This window comes from Plasmodium chabaudi (genome assembly GCF_900002335.3).
Source record: "Plasmodium chabaudi chabaudi strain AS genome assembly, chromosome: 1".
NCBI lineage: Eukaryota > Apicomplexa > Aconoidasida > Haemosporida > Plasmodiidae > Plasmodium > Plasmodium chabaudi.
The window spans coordinates 502,378-520,563 of record NC_030101.2 but is presented as its reverse complement, the minus strand read 5'-3'; the positions used below and the strand labels follow the sequence as shown (position 1 = coordinate 520,563).

General features: G+C 23.0%; 6 protein-coding genes across 6 annotated transcripts; 5 read left to right on the top strand and 1 right to left on the bottom strand.

The window, feature by feature from the left end:
* Positions 1-2,375: 2,375 nt before the first annotated feature.
* PCHAS_0114000 (fam-a protein) lies at positions 2,376-3,924 on the top strand (the record flags this gene model as incomplete). The annotated part of the gene is made up of 6 exons (XM_741079.2): positions 2,376-2,476; positions 2,679-2,901; positions 2,997-3,066; positions 3,222-3,331; positions 3,428-3,661; positions 3,817-3,924. 6 exons carry the CDS (start codon positions 2,376-2,378, stop codon positions 3,922-3,924), a joined length of 846 nt encoding a protein of 281 aa, XP_746172.2.
* Positions 3,925-5,196: 1,272 nt separating this feature from the next.
* On the bottom strand, positions 5,197-6,069 carry PCHAS_0113900 (erythrocyte membrane antigen 1; the record flags this gene model as incomplete). The annotated part of the gene is made up of 2 exons (XM_741077.1): positions 5,197-5,841; positions 5,977-6,069. 2 exons carry the CDS (start codon positions 6,067-6,069, stop codon positions 5,197-5,199), a joined length of 738 nt encoding a protein of 245 aa, XP_746170.1.
* Positions 6,070-7,324: 1,255 nt separating this feature from the next.
* PCHAS_0113800 (fam-a protein) lies at positions 7,325-8,777 on the top strand (the record flags this gene model as incomplete). The annotated part of the gene is made up of 6 exons (XM_016798287.1): positions 7,325-7,455; positions 7,597-7,834; positions 7,930-7,999; positions 8,137-8,240; positions 8,335-8,565; positions 8,703-8,777. 6 exons carry the CDS (start codon positions 7,325-7,327, stop codon positions 8,775-8,777), a joined length of 849 nt encoding a protein of 282 aa, XP_016653036.1.
* A 1,527-nt stretch (positions 8,778-10,304) lies between these two features.
* On the top strand, positions 10,305-11,797 carry PCHAS_0113700 (fam-a protein; the record flags this gene model as incomplete). The annotated part of the gene is made up of 6 exons (XM_016798281.1): positions 10,305-10,435; positions 10,589-10,826; positions 10,922-10,991; positions 11,158-11,261; positions 11,355-11,585; positions 11,723-11,797. 6 exons carry the CDS (start codon positions 10,305-10,307, stop codon positions 11,795-11,797), a joined length of 849 nt encoding a protein of 282 aa, XP_016653035.1.
* Positions 11,798-13,351: 1,554 nt separating this feature from the next.
* Positions 13,352-14,753, top strand: PCHAS_0113600 (fam-a protein; the record flags this gene model as incomplete). Its single annotated transcript, XM_016798274.1, has 6 exons — positions 13,352-13,482; positions 13,624-13,861; positions 13,953-14,022; positions 14,163-14,266; positions 14,360-14,590; positions 14,730-14,753. The coding sequence occupies 6 exons, from the start codon at positions 13,352-13,354 to the stop codon at positions 14,751-14,753; spliced, it is 798 nt and encodes a 265-aa protein (XP_016653034.1).
* Positions 14,754-16,255: 1,502 nt separating this feature from the next.
* Positions 16,256-17,681, top strand: PCHAS_0113500 (fam-a protein; the record flags this gene model as incomplete). Its single annotated transcript, XM_016798269.1, has 6 exons — positions 16,256-16,386; positions 16,526-16,763; positions 16,859-16,928; positions 17,095-17,198; positions 17,291-17,521; positions 17,658-17,681. The coding sequence occupies 6 exons, from the start codon at positions 16,256-16,258 to the stop codon at positions 17,679-17,681; spliced, it is 798 nt and encodes a 265-aa protein (XP_016653033.1).
* Between the last annotated feature and the right edge of the window lie 505 nt (positions 17,682-18,186).

The following is an 18,186-nucleotide window of genomic DNA, read 5'->3' as shown; positions in this document are numbered from 1 at the left end:
ATAAATATTATTAGTCAAATAAAATTATTATTATTTGCTTTCTCAACAAAATTAATATTTAATTATATGAGGTTTCCACAATAAAACAATATTTCAATATTAGTTATTGGTAAAATATTTTACTAGTTTATATGTATAGGTATATAATAATTATAGTTCTATCTATCATATTATTTACACTTATTAGAACAAAATATGATATAAATTTATTAATATACTTATATTCTATCTTTTAGCTATTTTATAATATAATTTATTTATACAACAAAATTGTAAAACTTAAAAAAATATTGTATATATAGTTCAATTTTCTATAGATTACTAAAAACGCTAGAAGCATAATCTTTTATAGACACTGTTATATTGCCGATTCTCGATAGGTATTCCATGCATCTATATTTTATGGCTATCTATTACATATTGTAATATGCTTAATTAATATTAAAAACATACTCATTAACCTAAAGATATATTATAATATAGACAATTGTTCCAAATGAATCATCTTGTAATTCGTCCCTATCCTCATATATAATGGTTTGATTACAGTGCAATCGAGATAATATAATTTAAATTATAGTAATTGTGACACAAATTATAAGTTTTACTAAACAAAGCCTCTAGTCAAATAAAGAGATATATTATGTTATGCATAATTCAATATAGTCCCTGATTAACATGTTTTATGTAATAGAAAATTATGGCATATCATTAAACGATTTCATATATAGCCAATATCTATATTAATATATGCAATATAGAAAATTTATTTTAATCATATTAAATCAATATTAACACTCAATTATAATATTATACTTTATGGAAATATATGACATGCGACCCCTTTCATATTAATGGGTATGTTCCTTTGGGGGTGCATATTTAGACATCATTTCAAGATTAAGCATGCGAGGATGGTGCATATATTTAATCAGCATTTATAGACCCAAAATATTATCAAACTATAAAAAAATAAATTACAATATACCCCGAACCCTAACTCAAAGCGCAGGTTTAATGAACAGAACTATACCCATGGTACAGAACCCTGACCCATAAAACATAAACTCGGCATCAAGAATATTAGAATTAAAAAATAAATTTATTTTATCTATGCATATATATATTTCTCGATTTTACAACTTTATTTTTATATTTTATTTATTTGTATTTTTTTATTTTATATATATTTTGTTTTACTATTAAAATGGAGTTTCTAATTTGTATTCATTTATAAAAAAACATGGATGTCAATATTATTACCAATAAATATAATTTTTATAAAATTTCAATTTTGCTAAAAAATAATATTTGGTAAAATTTATATTAAAGGTGATAAAAAATCAGAATGTTTGATTTTCATAACAAAAATTTTATCAAATTACTGTTATGAAACGTTAGAAATAATTGTTTTAATAGTGGGTAGTGCATATAAATATAATGTAATATACATCTTAAAATAAACTCCTTTTATATTTAAATTATAAAAGCATGCTTTATATTAAAACAAATAGAAAGACACACCAAAACAATTATTTGCATACAATAATTATTACAATTTGAATTTCTATAATGGTTATTTATTCATTAATATAATTGTTTACGTATATTAGAACAAATCTAGTCAAGTATTCTATTAAAACAATATATTTTTATACTATTATCCTATATTTGTATTTATATTATCAACTTTCTATTAACTAAATAAATTTTGGTGTCATATAGCATGCATCTTTTCTATGCATGCATAAATTCCACATATAATACCAAATTGAATGTATTTTAGTTTTATTTTTAGGTTATTAACTATAAAAATAAAAAGTATAGATACCTATAATGTATCATATTAATAATGTTATATATAATTAAAACTATTTTTTAAGACATAATATTTTTGATATTTAATATTTATTAAAGTTGCAATAATTATTGCTCATTTGTATGCAATAGTCCAAATAAAAAAATTATTTATACATTTTTTTAAAAAATTCGTTTACTTTAATTTATATATATATATATATATATATAATATATTATGTTTTGCATATATAATTCAATAATAATAATTAAATAGCTAACATTTAAAGATACGAAGCCTAATAACGTATAGAATAGACGGCCGCCATTAAATTATATATCATTGTATTTATTAGTATATAATCATATTAAAAAAATAATTATATTTTAAAATTCGATAAATACATGAAATATATTTTTAAAATTATTTATATTTTTTTAAATAAATATTAAATTTTAGAATTTTTTAGAAAATCGTTTTCTTCTATTTAACATACTTATACAATCTTTGTACTTGTTAATTTTAATTTCTAAAAAATATATTAATATTTTTTAATATTTACTTATCAAATCTAAAAATGAATAAAGGATATATTAAGGTTATTTTGGCACTTTTAAGTGTCACCGGATATATGCAAAATATAGTATTTGCAAGCGAACACGATCCAAGCGCCAATTCGTAAGAAAATAATTCCAACATATATATCTATGTCAAATATAAATTATGTATATGTTATTTATCATGAGAATATTATATATATTTGTGTCAATGCGGATATATATAAAAATTGGGGAATAAAAACAACTTCTTATCAATATGTATTTTTTTAAATTAAAAATGCAAATAAAATTAAAAAATATATTTCCTTCTCTATTTGTAGTTCAAATGAAACAAGTACACAACTATTATCTGCCAACCCTGAAGAGGCTAAACAAGCAGAAGCTATTATGGCCAATGTTTTAAATATTGCAAAAAAACATGCCAAGCATACAAAGGATTACACTGTATATAGTGAGGTAGATGAAGAAGCAATTCTACATTTAAAATATGTAAACAATACTGAAGTTGGAAAGCTTGAGTTTACAATCCATGATCCCAATATAGTATGAATTAACAAGCAATATTTTTATTCATGAAATTATTTTAAAATAAAAAAGTATAATTGTTAATATATAAATATGTTTTTTGTTATTATTAGTATGATAATATAGTAAACTTGATATGGGATCCCAATGGTGCAACCTACTTTGATGAAACATTCATTGAAGGTATATAACTAATTTATTTATTTAATGTGGTTATCAATATTTATGATTTATTGCTTGTTTTTCTATTATAGTCTCAATTTCTATATAATATCTTTCACTGTGTTAAATTTAACCGTGTCTTAATTTGCATGCATACAAAATTATTATTTTTTTAGGATCCACTCCTCAAGTATATAATGAAAATTTAGTAATTATACAACAACGTTACCAAAGTGCTATTGGATCATGGCAAAGATATTATCATGCATTAGCCGGAAAATTTGAAGTAAGAAATTTTTTCTTTTCCTTCATCTTATAGATACACTTTTTTTCATATGATTATATCCTAATTTATGAAAATATACTTTTCAATAATTTATAGTTATCATCGAACGAAACTGCAATACTCATGGCTTCTTCAGATATGAATGATCATGATGGTTATTGCACTAAACAATATGTAAATCCTATTGTAGACAGTATAAACTCATTCCACCCTGATATTAATTCTCAAGAAGATATTAGAAATGGAAAATTATCCAAAATGTTTGTTAACTTAATGGTATTTTTCATTAAAAAGGAAGCCGATTCCATTAAAATTACCCACATCAGCTCTGTAAGCAATATAAAAATTTTAGCAACATAATTTTATTTCACCAGTATCAAAAAAATATACTTTCTATATAAATGCTTATATTTTAATATATCTATTCATTCATAATAAAAATGAAGGATTTTATATATTTATTAATTTTCTGTTTATTTTCTCAGGTTGATGCAAACGCTCCTTGGTTTGTCCCAGGAGTCATGGTTCGAAAAGCCAAAGTCACCAAAATGTTAAATTTTCTCAAACTAAGAGATATTTTTAAAAATGAATAAAAGTATTTCCAAATATCATCTTTTAAAATTTTGATACTTATATTAATAAAGTAAACTTATTCTCGTGAGTTATGCTTTTTTAAAATTATTGTTACAGAACACCAATTTGATTTTTAAATAGTGTTTGATTTGCATATAATTTGTTCGTAGTTTATATTGTAAAGATAAATATATTTTTTGAAACAGTAACCACGTAGTGCTTGTTTATATTTATGTTACTGTGAAAATTTTAATAGTATCTTTCATGAGTGCCAAATATTAAATGATGAATTTAGAAACTTTGTTTTAAAGAAAATTTACGGGTTATAAAGAAATAAAAAAGTGTCTACACATATATGTACAAAATTAAAGAGAGAACAATATTTTCTTATATGAATTATAAGCATGATATTCATTTGAGACTGAAACTAAATTATTATGCTAATTTAACGCAATTCACGCATATATATACTTATTTAATAAAAAATGTTTTCTTTTTGGAGAGTCTATAAAGAATATGCTCCCTTTGAATAATTGTAACACATGTCTAAAGTTATCTCTACCTTTCTAGTTAAAAAAAAACAATATTTATACTATAATTATTTCCTAATATTACTATATTGCAGGCATATTCACATAATAATTGTACCTGTACAAAATATCGAATGTGCTCTGTCTAAAGGGGAATATTATTCTTCATATAGGGGTCATGACCACTATCATCATTTTTTAAAACATTATTTCTGATAATCTTAATATATATATTTTTTTAATCATTTTTATATAAGCAATAAATATTATCAAATTGTATTATAAGACATAATCATTAAATTAAATTTATATTATCATATGTTTTATTGTTTAATAATTTTAAAAAATAACAAACCTGCAATATATTTAATTGCAATATTTTACATGAGAATCAAGCTAAACATTTATAGCATTCAAATGCATTTAAAAATGATGACAAAATCTAAGCATATTAAAAAAATGGTATACACAAAAATAAATCCCACTAAAATAATATATATGGATATGCTTAGCATGAATATAAGAAAACACCCTTTTAAAAATTAAAAAAGGCACAAAAAAATATTTTTAATTAATTAAAAAAGTGTATAACTTGAAAAATTTGCAAATACATAATCGTTTTCTTATTGTTATTATTATTCTATAAAAAAACATATTTATATAATATATTCGCTTTTTGCTCATTGTGATTTTTCAATAACGATTTTTAGAGCTATATTACTTCATATTTAGTTTATTCGTTATTTATTCTGCTGTTGTATTTCATTCTTCATGGTTGTCTTCATTTCCATTTTCTTCACTTACACCCTGATTTTTTTCACCTTCACTTTGATTTTGTTCACATTCACCTTGATTTTTTTCACCTTCACCGTGATTTTCTCCATCTTCGAAACATGATACCACTTCTGTATCTATTTCTTCAAATACATTTAGCATAATGTCGTAATCCCCAAGTATCGTACTTGCGTCATCTTCATATATCGTACTTTCGTCATCGTCATTTATTGTACTTAATTTTTTTTCTACTGAAAATTCTTGTTTTTCAGGCATCTTATCTACGTTCTGTTGTTCGTGCTGATAATATTCCCTAAGAGGAATAGAATTAACCATAATCATATCTTCATAATCTTCTTCATATGGTCTAATATACCATCCTGATACACTGGAATCTTTTTCTCTTCTTAAAGATCCCGTCACTTTATCAGTAATAGTACCATCGGTTTCTGAGACAAAGAGCTCATCTAATATACTCAGGCATCCTTTGGAATCTTCTAACGTTATTGGAGTAAATTCATCTATAAATTTGATATTTGGAATATCAGGGTCAAACTCTTCCTTGTCTTTAGCCTTAACTGATCCAAGTTCCGTCTTATGCCTTTTCTTTGCTTTTTTTCTACGGAATCCAAACTAAACAAAATAACAAAATTAAAAACATATCAAATATTGTTAATTTATTATTATATTTATATACAAAATTAATTAAAACAATTAATATAGACATATAAAATATGATGTATTTTTTTTCGTTTTTTCGTATATTACGCAACCCGTGGGGGACCCCGAATCTGAACTGCTTTTTGCTAAAACTATACTAAATATTATTGAGGAAAATAGGCCTAATGATATTGCCTTCATCTTCAACAACGTTATTTTGCAATTATATATAGATAAAGCTTATTTTGTATTATTTCCAATTTATATATAAAATTACAAGATTCTATTATATAGATGTCTACTTCAAACGCAATGACTTATACATATACTAGTAATAAAGTACAAAAACAATATATATATTTTAATAATTTGAAGTTAATATTGACATTAAAATATAGAATATCTATGTAGATTTAAGCAAACATTTTGAGGAAATTTAAAAACGGTAAAAGTTTAAAAATTTATACTATAAAGCACTAAAAAAAGTAAAAAACAAATATAATTATTACATAAAAAATAATATTTAATTATTATGTTTTAATATTTGAACAAGATTAATTCTATTAAATCTTAATTACAGTTCTATAAATTGTTTTTTATAATTAAAAAATTATTATATTTTTATTACTTTATATAAATTAATTTAATTACATAAAAATTAAATGACAATATAAAAAACAATCTTTATTATATTTTTAGAAAAAATATAACTATATAAAATTTATATGCCTTTTTCTACATGGAGGGGGTTGGGATATATTGGGTTGCATGATCATATATCTTTATTTGAACCGTTTTAAAATATAATATGTATCAACCATACTATATGCATGTAATTGTATTCAAATCATATATTATCAAATATTATTTTAAAATTAAATAATATCAGAACATGTTAAAACATATAGGGTTTTTTTAATATTAATTTAAACTTTTATATTATCGGCATGTTGTGAAAGGAATAATATAGATAAAGCATATAGATGTATTCTATGCTCGCATAAATTTAATATATGTGCCATCCTATATTTATCAATATAGTTTTTGATCGTATTTTTAATTTAATGAATTATAAAAATTAAAAAATCACAATTTCACAACATATCATGTTAAAAATGCTATATATATATATAATATAATTAAAAATATTTATATTATGTATTATAATATTTTTTAATGTTTTTGTTATTGTTGCTTGTTTTATAATTGGATCAATTAAATGAAAAATCGATGTATTTTATAAATATAATAAAACCATGTGTATTATATAATTATGTATTTTTTTTGTTTAAATATTTACCTTAATTTGTTTTAAATAAATATTTGTTTTTTATACTTTATTGTCGAAAAATGTTTGCTTCAATTTTAATTATGCTGCGCAACTTTTCGAGTTGTTAATTTTTATTTAAACAAAATGTTAATATATATTTTAATATTTTGTTTGTAAAGTTCAAAAATGAATAGATTTTATATTCAAATAGTTTTTTTTCTTTTAAGTGTCTTCTTACATGTGAATAATAAAACCCTAGCAACTGAGTCTGCTCCAGGAACATCTACAACACCCGAATCAACATATCATTATCTTACGTAAGAAAATACAACAATATATATATTACATATTTCATTGTGAAAATATTAAATATACATCATCGAAACAATGCTATAATATAAACGCAATATCATTATTTTTTTACATATAAAAAATATGTCAATTTTGATCAATGATAGGCCAGAAGAAGTATTTGTAAATCACCAGCATTTATTATGTACCAATCCCGAAGAAATTAAAGGAGCGCGAGAACTTATGAACGAAGCCATAGAACATTTAAAAAAACATGCAGAAAGTGTAGATGATTATGAAACTTGTAGAACAGATTCTTCTCTTCATATGCTTTTATATAAAAAAAAACATGACGAAAAAACAGATGTTGAAAAAATTCATTATACAATTTGTGGTGACAGTCAGGTACCAATTAACGAACAATATTAAAGTTATAAATCAAATTAAAATTAAAAAATAGTTATAATTTATGTACATATATTTCTCTTTGTTTCCATTAGTATTATGATATAATATACAATATATGGGATCCTAACCATGACAGTCCTTTCAATAACGGCTCTGTTAAAAGTATACAAAACATAAATAGCTAGTAAAATTAGTGCATTATTGTTACTATTTATTCGACATTTCGTGATTTATTATTTCCCATATCTTCAAATTCATAATATTTTAATTTACATAATCCAAATTTTTTTTTTGAAAAGTTACCCGTGTGTACGATCCAAGTTTAGTAATGATACAACAACGTTACGAAAAAAAATTTCTATCCCGTCAGAAATATTTTTATGCTTTAGTCAAAAGAGCTCGAGTAAGAAATCATTTCCTCTTCTGTTTCGTTATAGATCGTATTTCTCATATTATGACATGCAATTTATTCAAATGTACTTTTATTAATTTTGTAGATATCGGGAAACAAAACTATAATTGTCATGACTACACCAAATATAAATGATCACAACCCTTCCAAAAAAATATATAAAAACAAAATCATAGAAAATGCAAATTTATTCAAAACTGACATCGATTCTGAAGAAGATATTAGAAAAGGAAAATTGGAAAAAACGGTTGTTAATTTAGCTGGATACATTGTTGAAGCCAATGTCAGTTATACTAATATTACCTATGTCGAATCTGTAAGCGATATACAAATATTAATAACATGATCATTTTCAACAATTGTTTAAATAAATATACATATTTATAATGTATGCTATAATTTGCAAAAAATTTAAACATTTTATATATTCATCCATTTACCCTTTTTTTTTAGATCGATGGACATGCTACCATTTATCAAGAATGGCTTGTTGGAAAACTTTTTAATTATTATTTCGTTCGTAGATAAGGATATATTTCATATATGTTTTTTAGTACTGTAATATTAGAAGATTTCTGTTAACAAAACGATTTGTTTCCATGTATAATGGATGCTTTAAATTACAGTCATAAAGTGTTTTTTTGTTTTAAGAATTATTTTTTTTGTATATTAATTGTTTATGTCTTTTAATATTAGGATGTATGTAGATATGTATTAATTTTGTGAACACCCCAAATATAACCGTTATTATTTATGAAAATCTTTTATTTGTTATATTTCTTTCATATGAATGGGTATGCAGCTTTTGGTTGTATATTTAGACACCATCCAGAGATTAAGTATACGGGATGGTACATATTTTTAATCAGCATTTACAGATAAAAATATTATAAACAATAAATTATAATATTCCCACAACCATAACTCAAAACACCGATTCATTGACCAAAACCATAACCTTGCCTCATAATGCAAATACATGATCCATAAAGGATAAATAAATTGGCACTAATAATAATAGAATTAAAAAATAAATAATTATACGTATTTTCTGATTTTACAACCTTATGTTTCATTATTTTATTTTTATATTTGATTTATTTGTACTTTTTTAAAATTTGTATATACTTTGTTTTACTATTAAAAGAGAATTTGTAATTTGTATTAACTTATAAAAAAACATAGGGGTCGATATTATACCAATAAATAATTTTTATAAGATTAAGAATCTTGTTAGAAAAATGTTATTTAGTAAAAATTGTATTAAAGGTGACAAAAAAATCACAAAATGGGTGATTCTCATAATATAACTTTTAGAATATTATTATGAGGTAAAATGTTGTATTCTAGTAATTTATAAAATTAACTGCATTTCTCAGATTAAATTAAATTATTTAATATTTAAAAATACAATACATGCATTATATATTAAAAAATACCATTACCAAAGAAATTTTGTAAAACAAATGGAAAATAGATCGAAACAATTATTTGAATATAATTAATAATGTAAATATATATAACTATATTAAAACCAATGCATGCTTTTATATTTCTATTTTAAATGTTGATTTTCTATTAGGTAAAAACACCATTGTTTTTTCTATTATATATAAATATAAGTATATATATGATTCCATACGTAATGGGATCTTTTATAAATTCTAAATTGAGCCTAATCAATTATAAAATATAAAACTTGGGTATTCATAATGCGATATATTAAAAATATCATTTATATAACATTATTAATTAAATTATGAATCATAATATTTTTGATATTCTTTAATTATGAAAAATTCTATTTTGGCATCGTCTTGTTATTGAATTATTTAAATAAAAAATATATTAAATTTATAAATCTGATAAAAACATACAAATTTGTTGTTTAAATAATAATTTGTATTTTTTTAAATAAATATTTGTTTTTTATACTTTATTGGCGAAAATTTTTTGCTTTAATTTTAATTATGTTGCGCAATCTTTCGAGTTGTTAATTTTTATTTAAACAAAATGTTAATATATATTTTAATATCGTGTTTGTAAAGTTCAAAAATGAATAAGTTTTATATTCAAATTGTTTTTTTTCTTTTAAGTGTCTTCTTACATGTGAATAATAAAATCCTAGCAACTGAGCCTACTTCAAAAAAGGCTACACCATCTAAAACAAATGATAGTTGCCTTACGTAAGAAAATACAAAAATATATATAATATAATATATATCACATGCTTCATTATAAACATATTAAATATACACATGTACAACCATGTTATAATATTAATACAATATCTTTATTTTTGTACGTATAAAAAATATGCATATTTTTGCCAATGATAGCCCAGAAGAAGTATATGAAAAAAACAAGCACCTATTATGTACCAATCCCAAAGAAGCTAAAGAAGCGCACAAACTTATGGACGAGGCTATAAAACATTTAGAACAACATGCTACAAATACAGATGGCTATATATTTTGTAGGACAGATTCTTCTCTTAATGTGCTTTTATATAAAAAAAAACATGAAGAAAAAACCGATATTGAAAAAATTCATTATGCAATTTATGATGCCAATCAGGTACCAATTAATGAACAATATTAAAGTTATAAATCAAATTAGAATTAAAAAATAATTATAATTTATATGCATATATTCCTCTTTGTTTCCATTAGTATGATGAACTAATAAACGAGATATGGGATCCCAATCATCCCAATCCTTTCAATAAGGGGACTGTTAAAAGTATACAAAACATAAATAATTAGTCAAGTCAACATATGATTGTTACTATTTATTCGACATTTCGTGATTTACTGTTGCCATTGTTATGCTGTACTATTTACTTTTTCCCATACCTCCATATTCATAACATTTTAATTTACATAATCCAAATTTTTTTTTTGAAAAGTTGCCCGTGTATACGATCCAAGTTTAGTAATAATACAACAACGCTATAAAAAAAAAATTGGATCCCCTCAGAAATATTTTTATGCTTTAGTCAAAAAAACTCAAGTAAAGAAACCTTTCCTCTTCCGTTTCGTTATAAATCGTATTTTTCATACTATTCACAATAATTTGTGCAATATATTTTTATTAATTTTGTAGGTATCAGAAGACACAACTGTAATTGTCATGTCTTCAGCAGATATAAATGATCACAACCCTTCCGCGAAAGAATATAAAAACAAAATAATAGAAAATGCAAATTTATTCAAAACCGAAATTGATTCTGAAGATGATATTAGAAAAGGAAAATTGGAAAAAACGGTTGTTAACTTAGCTGGATATATTATTCGAAGATGCGACACCAGTGTTAATGTCACCTATGTCGAATCTGTAAGCGGCATACAAATATTAATAACATGATAATTTTCAACAATTGTTTAAATAAATATACATATTTATAATGTATGCTATAATTTGCAAAAAATTTAAACATTTTATATATTCATTCATTTACGCTTTCTTCTTAGATCGATGGGCATGCTAACATTTATCAGGAACCCATTGTTGGAAAATATTTTGATTATTATTTCCTTCGTAGATAAGGATGTATTTCATATATGTTTTTTAGCATTGTAATATTAGAAGATTCATGTTAATAAAACGATTTATTTCCATGTATAATGGCTGCTTTAAATTACAATCATAAAGTGTTTTTTTGCTTTACGAATGCATTTTTGTGTATTAATTGTTTATGTCTTTTAATATTAGGATGTGTCTATATGCATTAATTTTGTGAATACTACAAATATAACCGTCATTATTTATGAAGATTTACTATTTGTTATATTTCTTTCATATGAATGGGTATGCAGCTTTTGGTTGTATATTTAGACACCATCCAGAGATTAAGCATACGGGATGGTACATATATTTAATCAACATTTGCAGATAAAAATATTATAAACAATTAAATTATAATATTCCCCCGACCATAACTCAAAACGCCGATTAAGTAACCAAAACCATAGCCCATAAGCATAACCTTGCCTCATAATGCAAATGCGTGATCCACAAGGATGAACACATTGGCACCAAGAATAATAGAATTCAAAAATAAATCAACAATATATATTTCTTGGCTTTACAACTTTATGTTTCATTATTTTATTTTTATATTTGATTTATTTGTAATTTTTTAAATTTTGTATATACTTTGTTTTACTATTAAAAGAGAATTTGTAATTTGTATTAATTTATAAAAAAACATAGGGGTCGATATTATACCAATAAATAATTTTTATAAGATTAAGAATCTTGTTAGAAAACTGGTATTTAGTAAAAATTGTATTAAAGGCGACAAAAAAAATCACAAAATGGGTGATTCTCATAATATAAATTTTAGAATATTATTATGAGGTAAAATATTGTATTATAGTAACTTATAAAATTAACTGCATTTCTCAGATTAAATTAAATTATTTAATATTTAAAAATACAATACATGCATTATATTAAAAAATAATGTTACCAAAAAAATATTGTAAAACAAATGGAAAATAGATCAAAACAATTATTTGAATATAATTAATAATGTAAATATATATAATTATATTAAAACCGATGCATGTTTTTATATTATTTTCTTACTTTTATATTTCTATTTTAAATGTTAATTTTCTATTAGGTAAAAACAACATATAGTTGTTCTTTCTATACAAATATAGTTATGCGCAATCCTATACGTAATGGGATATTTTATAAGTTTTAAATTGAATTTAATCAATTATAACAACATAAAACTTTCGTATTCATAATATGATATATTAAAAATATCATTTATATAATATTATTAATTAAATTATGAATTATAGTATTTTTGATATTCTTTAATTATGAAAACTTCTATTTTGGCATCGTCTTGTTATTGAATTATTTAAATAAAAAATATTTTAAATTTATAAATCTGATAAAAACATACAAATTTGTTGTTTAAATAATAATTTGTATTTTTTTAAATAAATATTTGTTTTTTATACTTTATTGGCGAAAATTTTTTGCTTTAATTTTAATTATGTTGCGCAATTTTTCGAGTTGTTAATTTTTATTTAAACAAAATGTTAATATATATTTTAATATCGTGTTTGTAAAGTTCAAAAATGAATAAGTTTTATATTCAAATTGTTTTTTTTCTTTTAAGTGCCTCCTTACATGTGAATAATAAAGCCCTTGCATCTCAGCCTGCTCCAGGAACATCTACAACACCCGAATCAACATATCATTATCTTGCGTAAGAAAATACAACAATATATATATTACATATTTCATTGTGAAAATATTAAATATACATCATCGAAACAATGTTATAATATAAACGCAATATCATTATTTTTTTACATATAAAAAATATGTCAATTTTGATCAATGATAGTCCAGAAGAAATATATGAAAAAAACAAGCACCTATTATGTACCAATCCAGAAGAAACTATAAAAGCGGGTGAAGTTATGAACGAAGCTATGGAAGCCTTAGAATATCATGCTGCAAATATAGATGATTATGAATTTTATGAAAGATATTCTAATAGTGATTTGCTTTTATTTAAAAAAAAGCAACAAGGCGATCTAGATATTAAAAAAACTCATTATGTAGCTTGTAAATCCTATGAGGTATCAATTAACGACCGATATTAAAGTTATAAACCACATTAAAATAAAAAAAAAAATAATATATATATATTTTTCTCTTTGCTTCCATTAGTATAATGAAATAATAAACATGGCATGGGATCCCGATTATGCCAACTTTTTAAATGCTGGCTCTTTTAAAAGTATGCAAAACATAAATAGCTAGTCAAATTAGTGCATTATTGTTACTATTTATTCGACATTTCGTGATTTATTATTTCCCATATCTTCAAATTCATAATATTTTAATTTACATAATGCAAAATTAATTTTTTTTGAATAGTTGTCCGTGTGTACAATCCAAATTTAGTAATGATACAACAACGTTACGAAGATAGTTCTACGAACAGTCAGAGATATTTTTATGCTTTAGCTGCAAATATTGAAGTAAGGAAACCTTTCCTTTTCTATTTCGTTATAAATCATATTTTTCATATTATTCACAATAATTTGTGCAATATATTTTTATTAATTTTGTAGGTGTCAAAAGACAGAAATATAGTTGTCAGGGCTTCAGCAGATATAAATGATCACAACCCTTCCAATGATAAATATACAAACGAAATCGTAAAAAGCGCAAATTTATTCAAAACTGACATTGATTCTGAAGATGACATTAGAAGAGGAGAATTACAAAAAGTGTTTGTTAACTTAGCTGGATACATCGTTGAAAATAAAGGCGATTGTGTTAATATCACCTATATTGAATCTGTAAGCGATATACAAATATTAATAACATGATAATTTTCAACAAGTGTTTAAATAAATGTACATATTTATAATATACACTATATATTGCAAAATATTTAAACATTTTATATATTCACCCATTTATGTTTTCTTTTCGTAGATTAATAAATATTGTACTATTTAACAAAAGTGCATTATTGGAGCAGCTCTAGGTTATTTATCACTTCATAAATAAACATATGTTTATATATATTTTTTCGCATCATAATATTAGAAGATTTCTGTTAACAAAATGATTTACTTCCATGCATAATGGCCGCTTTAAATTACAATCATAAAGTGTTTTTTTGTTTTAAGAATGATTTTTTTTGTATATAATTTGTTTATGTCTTTTAATATTAGGATGCATCCGTATGTATTCATTTTGTGAATACTACAAATATAACCGTCATTATTTATGAAGATTTATTATTTGTTATATTTCTTTCATATGAATGGGCATGCAGCTTTTGGTTGTATATTTAGACACCATCCAGAGATTAAGCATACGGGATGGTACATATTTTTAATCAGCATTTACAGATGAAAATATTATAAACAATTAAATTATAATATTCCCCGACCATAACTCAAAACGCCGATTAAGTAACCAAAACCATAGCCCATAAGCATAACCTTGCCTCATAATGCAAATACATGATCCACAAAGGATGGACAAATCGGGACCACGAACAATAGAATTAAAAAATAAATTAATTATATATATTTCTTGGCTTTACAACTTTATGTTTGATTATTTTATTTTTATATTTGATTTATTTGTAATTTTTTAAATTTTGTATATACTATGTTTACCATTAAAAGGAAACATATAATTTGTATTAACTTATAAAAAAACATTGGTGTCATATTATTACCAATAAATAATTTTTATAAAATTTTCAATTTTACATAAAATAATATTTAGTAAAATGTGTATTAAAAATGACAAAAAAATTACAAAATGTTTGACTCTCATAATATAATTTGATTATACTATTATTACGATGAGGCAAAAAATATTTTATTGTAGTAATATATATATATAATTAATTGCATTACTCAGATTAAATTAATTATTTTATTATTTAAAAATAATAGACATATTTTATATTAAAAACCATGCATTTCAAAAAAATTTTGTAAACAAATGAACAAAATACCAGAACAATTATTTTAATATAATTGTTAATGCAACTAATTGTAATTTCATATGAATAGATCTTTTATAAATTTTAAATTGAGCTTAATCAATTATAAAAATATAAAATTTCTGTACTCATAATGCTATATATAAAAAGCCATTTATATAATTAAAATTATTTATTTTAGTATATAATATTAATGAAATTATGAAATATAATGCGTTTGATATTCATTACATACGAAACCCCTTTTTTGGTATCGTCTTGTTATTGAATTATTTAAATCAAAAAATATATTAAACTTATAAATTTGATAAAAGCATCAATTTATTGTTTAAATACCAATTTGTATTTTTTTAAATAAATATTTGTTTTTTATACTTTATTGGAGAAAATTATTTGCTTCAATTTGAATTATGGTTGCGCAACTTTTCGAGTTGTTAATTTTTGTTTAATCGAAATCTTAATATATATTTTAATATTTTGTTTGTAAAGTTCAAAAATGAATAAGTTTTATATTCAAATCGTTTTATTTCTTTTAAGCGTCTCAGTATATTTGAATGATAAAGCCCATGCAGCTGACCCCGAGCTAGTAGAAGCTATGCCACCCAAAGAAGAAGACCAATGTCTTACGTAAGAAAATACAACAATATATATTACATATTTCATTATGAAAATATTAAATATACGCATGTAGAACCATGCTATAATATAAATACAACACCTTTATTTTTGTACACATTAAAAATATATTTATTTTTATCAATAACAGGCCAGAAGAAGTATTTGTAAACCACCAGCATTTATTATGTACCAATTCGGAAGAAACTAGAGGAGCGCGAGAACTTATGGGCGAGGCTATAAAACATATAGAAGAACATGCTGCAAATACAGATGGTTATAAATTTTGTCATACAAAACTTCATTATCGTATGATACCATATAAAAAAAAACTTGAAAACAAAACAAATATGATAAAAGTTAATTTTAGAGTACATGAACTCGATGAGGTATCAATTAACGGACAATATTAAATTTATAAACCAAATTAAAATCAAAAAACTATTATAATTTATATACATATATTTCTCTTTGTTTCCATTAGTATTATGATATAATATACAATATATGGGATCCCGATGGTGAACAAATCTTCAATTTTGGCGCTATTAAAAGTATGCAAAACATAAATAATTAGTCAAATTATTGCATTATTGTTACTATTTATTCGGTATTTCGTGATTTACTGTTGCCATTGTTATGCTGTAGTATTTACTTTTTCCCATACCTCCATATTCATAACATTTTAATTTACATAATCCAAATTTTTTTTTTGAAAAGTTGCCCGTGTATACGATCCAAGTTTAGTAATGATACAACAACGTTACGAAAAAAAATTACTATCCCGTCAGAAATATTTTTATGCTTTAGTCAAAAGAGCTCGAGTAAGAAATCCTTTCCTCTTCTGTTTCGCTGTGAATCGTATTTCTCATATTTTCACAATAATATATGCAATCTATTTTTATTAATTTTGTAGATATCGGAAAACAAAACTATAATTGTCATGACTACACCAAATGTAAATGATCACAACCCGTCCAAAAAAAAATATAAAAACAAAATCATAGAAAACGCAAATTTATTCAAACCCGAAATTGATTCTGAAGAAGATATTAGAAAAGGAAAATTGGAAAAAGTGGTTGTTAACTTAGCTGGATACATTATTGAAAACAATGGCAGATATATTAATGTCACCTATTTCGAATCTGTAAGCGATACACAAATATTAATAACATGATAATTTTCAACAATTGTTTAAATGAATCTAAATATTTATAATATATGCTATAATTTGCAAAAAATTTAAACGTTTTATATATTCATCCATTTGTTTTTTTTCTTAGATTGATGGGCATTCCTCTATTTAGAAAAAATGTAGTATTTGGAAACCTTTATATTATGTTTTCCTTCATATATATTTTCAGCTTCGTAATATTAAAATATTCATGCTAATAAAACGATTTATTTCCATACATGATGATTGGTTTAACTTACCATCATAACTTTTTTTTGTATATTATTTGTTTATGTCTTTTAATATTAGGATGTGTCTATATGTATTAATTTTGAGAATACTGCAATATGGCTGTTGTTATTTATGAAAATTTTCTATTTATGTATTCCTTTCATTTAATGCTTATCGTGTTGTTTTTGTTTACAAACATAAACATCATCTCGAGATTAAGCGCACGAGATTGCACATGTATTTATTCAACATATATAGGCAAATAAATATTATCAAATTATAAAAAATTATATTATAATATCCCCCAAAACAAAAATATAGATTCCGTAGAACATAACTCATAACAACGAATACAAACTTATATATAACCTCAACATAACTTATCATTTTATTAATAAACATATTTA